Source organism: Vidua macroura, chromosome 2, assembly GCF_024509145.1.
Source record: "Vidua macroura isolate BioBank_ID:100142 chromosome 2, ASM2450914v1, whole genome shotgun sequence".
Classification (NCBI taxonomy): Eukaryota; Metazoa; Chordata; class Aves; order Passeriformes; family Viduidae; genus Vidua; species Vidua macroura.
In genome coordinates, this window is record NC_071572.1 from 38274157 (window position 1) to 38282591 (window position 8435).

The 8435-nt window shown below is 37.4% G+C and overlaps 1 protein-coding gene across 2 annotated transcripts in view; it reads left to right on the top strand.

Annotated features, from left to right (window-relative positions):
* The window catches only part of FGF14 (fibroblast growth factor 14), a 375114-nt gene extending 369183 nt beyond the window's left edge, over nucleotides 1-5931 (top strand). For both annotated transcript variants that reach the window (XM_053971364.1, XM_053971365.1), the window contains exons 4-5: nucleotides 2487-2685; nucleotides 5176-5931. In XM_053971364.1, coding sequence (XP_053827339.1) covers nucleotides 2487-2685; nucleotides 5176-5312 — 336 coding nt within the window. In that variant the 3' untranslated portion in view covers nucleotides 5313-5931. The remainder of the gene's footprint in view (nucleotides 1-2486; nucleotides 2686-5175) is intronic.
* Nucleotides 5932-8435: the final 2504 nt, after the last annotated feature.

Sequence of the window (8435 nt, forward strand, 5' to 3'; positions counted from 1 at the left end):
ACTACATAGTAGTATTTTTATGTTTTTTATAACTACATAGTAGTAATGATGCCAGTTTGTCCAGTCTATTACTCTGCAGCCAGGAGTAGCCAAGTAATTGCTTTGCCATAATCTATTTTTTTTTAACTTGGTAAAGTAAATCCCTACCACTTGATATACTGTGCACTGTCAGAAACACTACTGCAATGCCAAAGAAATGAGAGAGGAAAGAGACTGGTTTGATTCAGGGAAGGTATACTAATTGAAGGAACCTTGTTTAAGTATCATAATGGATATTGTTAGGGAAAATATACAAGTAGTGTTTAGAGGCAGCCAAGCAGCTCTGGTATGGAGGAACATTGAATGACAAACAGCTTTTGTTTATAGCACAAAAAATGTGAGTATTGGCTAAGAAGTAGTGTTTATGGTAATTGAGCTTTACAAGGAAGTAAAACTTCATGGGGAACACAGGGGGTAGCATTTTCAGTGAAGTAGGCAATAAGGAGAGCTGTGTAGGCATTTCCTGATTAGCATCTGCTGTTTCAACAGCCAAGGAACATGACTCGCATGTAAATGCTTGTGCTAGGCTTTAACAGGCATTCCCTCTAGCATGCCTCCCTGCCTTCTGGTTTTATTTTGAGTCTCCTTTATTTTGAGCCCTACTGTGACTTGAAATCAGTGGAGGAGAAAGGAGAGTAACATAAACAACAGATGTCTTAAAGTTTTGAACAGAGAGAGAAAAAGCCCCATGGCAAAGGAGACGGTGCAGTTAAGGTGTTTTCCTGTCGTTAGTATTCGGTGCCTCTAGTACAGACTCTATTTGCATTTTTGCATGTATATATATACGTATCTCTATATATGCAGTTGGTATGCAGTTGTACACACGAGGGGTAAAGAAGTGGTAGTGCAAAAAGATGCCCATTGCACAATTCAGATTTTTTTTTGCATCCTATAAGAGTCTGACCTATAGACACCAAGTGTACTGGCTGACACAGCCAAAGCAACCTATTTTAGGGCAGGCTCACAGATTATTTCCAAGCTGTTTCCCACTTTTAGTTTCTTGCTGCATAAAATACATTTTTCTTTAATCTGAAGCTCAAAGATTGGGAATGCTAATAGTGTGCCATGTGTTCATCAAGACAACTTTGCTTACAGGTGGTAACTTAAGTCATGGCAGTATAAATACCATGTACCCCACTACATTAGGAGAACCAGATTGTGCACCAAGTGACATTCAGTGCACATTCAGGAAAGTCTTTAATCTCTGCTTTTTGGTATGGGGAACTGTGTCTTTAAAGACTTTGATTTCCAGAAAGTAAATCCGTGGCAGAAACAGCTGTGAAATTCTTACAATATATAGGCAGCTGGGGATGGCATAGAGACCCTGAAAATACATTGCCTGCTGGGTGTTAACTCAGTACTGCATGGGGCCAGGAACAAAAAGAAATGGAAAAAAAAAATAGTGTGAATGGAGAAGGGAAAAGATGTGAAGTTTCCAGATTTTTTTGCTTTTTGGGAAAGATAACTAAAAGAAAATAAAGAGTATTCAGGGCTGAGAACTTTGAGCTCCGAAATCTTAGCAAGCTACTTCCCCCTTTCCCACATCTACCTCCTCCTTTTATGTCTTATTTCTTCTACAGGCTTCAGCAGATGGGTCCACAGACGGAAAATCACATTCACATGTCATCGTATTTTCTTGTGATATTTTAAGTGTATATTTATTTGCTTATTAACTTGCTGGGTTTTTTTCAAAGAATTTTGATAATCTCTATCTCAATGGATATTCACACTGGTTATTTTATTAGTTACTTGTGTTATTAATATATTTTTTTTTAATTTTTTGGCTACTGGACTACAAAAGTTTATGCTTAGCTTAGATTAACCTATATAGAGTTTTGGACAACTGCTGTTACTGAATGTGACTTCTGAAAAAAAATTCCAATTTTGGAATGAATGCTGAGGATGCCAGTAGGAATTACTATTCTTTGTCCAGAGATTTGTATATCAGAACAGTATTGCCCTGTAGTGGTATTGTCCTGGACTACAGGGATTGTTATATATTACAATATGTTGATGGCAGCACTTTAATCATAGATTATTAATTGTTGTAAATGAGAGGGAGCCTGCTGCATTCAGTTAGAACAACTGTTATCTCATTAATACTATTTTTGCATAGACTTTCTTAATCTTTATAAGGCCATCCTATCAGAGAAAGAAGCATAATAACAATAATTATGCCTGTATTTTAAATAGTGCTTTTATGCTTGTGTGGCTTTCTTTCTACTTTAAAAATATACTATCGCTGTTGCACAGATGGGTAAACTGAGGCATGCATGGGAAGTGAAATAAGTTCACTGGAGGTCTTCCAGACAAAGACAGAGCTCCTGATCTTAAAGCAGAACCTTATCTTAAATCATATATAAAACTTATCATGAGGTATTTGTAAGTTAACAAAATAAATCCTGCACTTTAGAGATACCATTTAACATTTGCTTTTCTTCCCACAGGAACTTTTTACACCAGAGTGCAAATTCAAGGAGTCTGTTTTTGAAAATTATTATGTAATCTACTCATCCATGCTCTACAGACAACAGGAGTCCGGGAGGGCCTGGTTCTTGGGGCTGAACAAAGAAGGGCAGGTCATGAAAGGAAACAGAGTGAAGAAAACAAAACCAGCAGCTCATTTTCTACCCAAGCCATTGGAAGGTGAGGCTCAGTCCATCTCTGGCAGACTCTCCTATACATCTCACAAGAATAGGAAATGGTTTCCAAATTGCCTGTACTGCATGTGCATGTCTCACACAGGGGCCAATCCCAATGCCACTCCCAAAGTTTCATGGAGCAGTTTTGTGCTTCTGTGTAGTGATGCTACAAAGGGCATATGTAAACACAGTTTTCCAGGGACTAAGTGGTCATTCTACAAGAAAATAAGTCTTCTGTGGAATAGTATTGTGCTGCTTTTAAAATAGTCCATTGTTAGGGACAAAATCTATTGTGAATCTTGCAGTGAGAAAGTAGTCCTTTCATTAGGCAGAATGAGATAATGAATATTGAAGACTGGGAGTTATAAAGGGAATGGATGAAATGTCAGCATTTTAAAGTAAAAGCTTTTTAATACAAAACACAAAGGTCTCTCTATAAAATAAATCATGATGTATTATAATGCCAAGTGTTGTAATGTACACAATTTGTGTAAGTTGGCCTTTAAACCAAGACAGGAGCAAATAACAATCACAGTAACCTTACACACCAAAATGATGTCACATTCTCTGAGAAATCCATTAATATCTTGAAACTTTTTTGTTATTTTATGTATTTATATATAAATACATATGTATGTATTTATATGCTGCCTTTTGCTTCTTGTCCTGATGGCCCTACTTATTGTTCTAATTGTTGCACATAGCCTCAGATATTCTGCAAATTACCTCATTTCTTGCCATCTGAAAACACACACCTGAATAATGTTTTGGTTAGCAGTCCAATTTCTTTTGACATTTAACTTAAAATTTTTGATTGAAGGATCAGTTTGTCAAATACTTTATCATAAGGAAAGAATCAAATAAACTTATGTTTATTTGAAGTCAGGTTGATATCTTTGTGCTTTCCCTGTCTTGTGAAAGTTTGCAGTTGTTTCATAAACTCTCAACAATACTAATAATTTATATCTTGATCTTTCTATATAAATACTTATGGGGAGGGAACGTCACTGCATTTTTTTAAAGCAATGCAAATTTGTATGTACAAGGAAAGAAGTTACTTTTTTAAAATGTTTGGATGATCAGACTTCATCAAAATAGCTTAGAGAATGCTTAGAAATAACTTGATTTACATTGCTATGAGAATCATAAAATAAGACAGCTCTGCTATATAATTCCTTACTTTATAGTTCCATTTCATGTTGTTCAATGTGATAATTTTGTAGGTCACAGTGTTATTTCACCAAGCTCTTTTATTTAATCAGCTAAGTGCCCTAAACACATTTATGGGCCACTCTGAAGATATAGATCATAACCAGCCTTATGTACTCTAGGGAAGACATTTAATTTCCGTCTTTAAGAAGCTGTAAAAGGATTTAGATTATGTCACTGGAAATGTTAGAACAAGTATTTGATTAGTTAATGATGCTATGGGGCCCTTTACATTTATTATGAAACATCACATCATCGAAGATCAAGGTCAGTACTTTGATGCTCCAGCCTCCTACTCTAATTAGCCAAGGGATGAAGGAATTGTGCTCTTTGTGGTAGCACACACCCAGTCTGGAAATCAGTGTGATGATTAATTCCTTTGACTGCTGCGACACCTCTTTTAACATTGCTCTGATATAAATAAATGCAACTGAGTTGGGTATAAGTAGAAATATTACCTGATAGAGTGACACGGAAAATGAAATTGAATTATCTAAGAGCATTAATCATTAAGGCAGCTTAATGCTTGAACTGTGTAATTGAGTACATGTATTTCCCTCAAAGGATTTGAAGTGGTTAGATAGGGATTGAAGCTCAGGGAAAAACTTCTAATTCCTCTAAGAATTCAGTTAATAGTTTAATTTGGGGTTTTCTGCACTTCTACGTTCAGTGGAGATCAGTGGCTACTGCATATGTTTTTGGAGATAACCCCCAAACAACTTTTGTACTCTCCAGATATCCTGAAGAAAAGACCATGGCCAAATTCGTCAGATTTGGGAGACTGATGTACGTGTAACTTTGTAGAACTGGACCCTAGCCTAGTCTTGCAATCTATGATTAAGAAAGAACACTTAAGTCTAGACAACTGTATTGTATGATCCCATTTTAAATTACAACCTATCTTAACACATTTTACTTCTAAATGCTCACATGTTTATTTCATGTTTATTTAAGGGTTGTGTATACATACACATGGGTAAACACATGTACAATTTTGTGTGCCTTATGCAAAGAAAGAACACTAGTTTTTCATTTCCAAGAAGCTATAGTGTCCATTAAACATTGAAGAATGCCGTTTCCTACTGCATTTTAAAGTCAGATGCAGAAGAAGTGAGAATTTTGGAGGGTCAAGCAATTCTATCAGTGGTGCAAAACCAGCGTCTGTCAAAATAAACAGTTTCCCTGGTATGCAAGAGGAACATAGAAAATTAATCCTATTTGAGATGAACTGTCATATGTGATACATTGTTAAAAATGCTTCTCCCTTTCTCTTCCTTCCTGTCAGTTGCCATGTATCGAGAACCATCTTTGCATGATATTGGAGAAACAGTGCCAAAGGCTGGGGTAACTCCAAGTAAAAGCACAAGTGCATCTGCAATAATGAATGGAGGCAAACCAGTGAACAAGAGCAAGACGACATAGCCAGATACTCACAGGTGTTGTGACTTTACTGAGTCCCAAGTACAGTTGAGCGATTTATCCTTGCCAGACTTCCCCTCGGCAGTGTCTGTGGATCAGCTTGTGGCAAGTCACCAGCCTGCCCGTTCCTGTTCTTGAACTGAGTTGTTGCAAGTGGATAAATCTCAACATGTAGCTCCACCACAACGAGAAGACACCTGGATGAACCAGCTAAACTCAGACCATGGAATGCCCTACCAGATATTGGAATGCCTTTTTAATATCTTTTCTGTGACTGTGACACTTCATGTGAATGACATACTTCACAAGTACACTTGATACCTTGCCTGCTGACAATTGCCCATAATCCCTTTTTGAGTCCAGTTTCAGCAAAATCCATGTGTTTAAGTTCTATTTTGTAGCACACAAATAATCAAGTAATTTCTAGTTAGATGCTGTAAACCTGTGCTATTATGGATTTCTCTTCTTCCCTTTTTTATAAGGCTGCTCGCTCCACTGTTTGTGACCTTTTGCAGGGATTGTGTTTCTCTATAACTTAAGTGTTGCCGGTGGCTTAGTTTTGAAAGCAATCAGGGAATCAGGAAGCCTTCAAAAATCTACTATTAAAAATTATATCTATAAAGAATAGGATCATTGTCTCTGGCTTAAAATATTGATTAAATGTGAATACTCTTTAGTAACAGATACTGTGCTTCTGAGGTTGGCATTAAAGTGGAGGGAAGAGTGTCAAACACAAGCAATGGGGAGTTTTCTGCAATGTGTGTTTGGCATCCCCCTATAGTTTCTTTTTGTGTGTGTGTTTTATACATATCACAGGCTTACTGGTAATGGTAACATTTGCCTTGCCCAGCGAGCAAGACCCACTCATTTTTGGAAAAGTGGGTCCAAAGAATTTTGTAGGCCTTGTAGGCCTGAATTAAGGCTCATTTTTCATCTACTAAATCTTCATTGTTTGAAAAACAACCACCACCAGTAAAAGAAAAAAAAAGTAAGACTAATCAGAATTGCGCTACCTAAATCCATTTCAAATATAATCCTTTCCTGTTTTTAAGGAACTGAACTTAATGCCATTGTTATTTTTGGCTGAATCCCACACCTACTTAGCAAAGCATGGGCAAGGATGTTGTTGTGTTCTTTTTTGCAGCACCAATGCAAAGGGTAGTTACAAATTATAGTTTAATATTTCTGGTGTTTTAAAAAAAGACGTTTTAAAACTGGACATATTACAAAACTTTATTTTTATTTTTAGCTAAGCATGCAAAGTCCAGTCCTATGTATTTCACCGATATCCCAGTATGTACCTCCACCCAGCTTCCTAGGATACCATGCCCACCAAATTGCTAGATTGAAGGTGCCTTGCCTTGATCTCTATATACTGTACTTTCTCCTACATGAACCTAGAAGAAATCAAAACCATCATAAAATTGAAGCCTTGGATCATATTACCAGGAACAACATCAACCCTTTGAGTTTGTCACTTGTGAACAATTAAGCCAGTGTTGAGGGGGTTGAAGGCGGGCGGGGGAAAGATTTAGAGAATGCCACAGAGATGCCACTGAAGTTTTTGCACACAGTCACAGGCTTTCAGAAGATGAAAAATATAGGCACTCTCTGTGTGATTAAGAAGGAATTTGTTTCTTAAAAATGGCAGCAAAGAGCAAACTGTATCTCAGTCTGGAAAACTATGTGGCAACACTCTCTTGGCCTCTTGCTGTTACCTTGATATTTAAAGACAAAAAGAGGAAATCATCCATTCCTTTTTTAGCACTGTATTTCTGGCAATTTGTTTTATCGCATCTTTGTGCTGAAGTCCCTGACAGAGACTGCTGATTATTTCAAACTCCCTGTCTGCTCAGCTGAACAGTCTCATTCAGTCTGAATGAACTCTTCATACTAGTTTTCAAATGTGTTCTGTTTTTATAAGCAACATTTTAGTGCACTCTTCAAGGAGGCTACTGTAAAGCTGCTAAATTCTAGATAAACTTTTTCTTTTTTCTGTAGGTCAGACTTCTTTTTGTATGTGTGATATGAGAACAGCAAGATAATGCTTAATGTTGGGTCTTTCTAGGGAGGGAATGAGTTAAGCATGAAGCCCTCTATCCATGTAGAGAAAAAAAATACAAACCTAATCTAAAACTGTGATAAAAATGCAAAGAAACTTTGACTTAAAACTGTGCCCTTGCCTGCTAGCACTAAATCTGTGTGAGCGGGGAAAACAACACTTTATTAAAAACTTTGGTGTGCCCTTCTCATCCCATCTGCTCCAGTGGGATTTGTGCACCATCCCTGAGAAAACAAAATCAAACCAAAGCAACTCAGATGGCGAGCTGGGGGCTTGCTCTGCGCTGCAGGACCCAGGAGACGCAGCAGCCTTGATGCTGCACTGCGGGCTGGGTCCCACCCTGGCCCCAGGCCTTCCTGCAGTTGTAAGAGGAGAACGTCACAGTATTTCAAGTGAGATAAAACAGCTGAAGGCTACATTCTCTCTCAGCTGATTCACGAGGAGGGAATACACGAGTTCATGTCCCATTCAGCTGTCTTTTTATTCACCCAGTGTAAGAGCCTGAGGAGAGAGAGGGCTGGAGACCTGGCTGAGCCATGCAAGGAGGATCTGGTTCATTGCCTGATCCTATATAAACATTGTTTTCAACATTAACCTTTTGGTCCTGAGTAACTATGATCTGTGAACCAGTTTGGGAGGCTATAATTAAGGCCAGATTTAATTTCTTTAAGCAGTTAGTACATAATGGAAATGCAGCTTTTTTTCTTATTTTTTTAAAATATTGTTTTCTGGTTTTGTTTCTGTGGGCTAAATTCATATGAGTGTTTAATCCAATGAATCAATGTCCTAATTTTTTTTCTACAATCTGTTTAAACATAACAGAGGTATCTTCGTGCTTTGTTTCCTCCCTTTAATTTTGTCTTGTCTCATCTGTTGCATGGGAAGAGTACAAGGATGAACTAACTGCATGTTGTAGGTTGTGTCTGTCAAAGAACTGTTGGCCAGTGTTGCAAATTTACATGCATATATGCAAAGAGTTTGTCTGCATTGTACATTTTGTGTTTATTCTTATTTGTTGTATACACAGATTCAACATGATGAATAAAACGTTTATATGAAGGCAT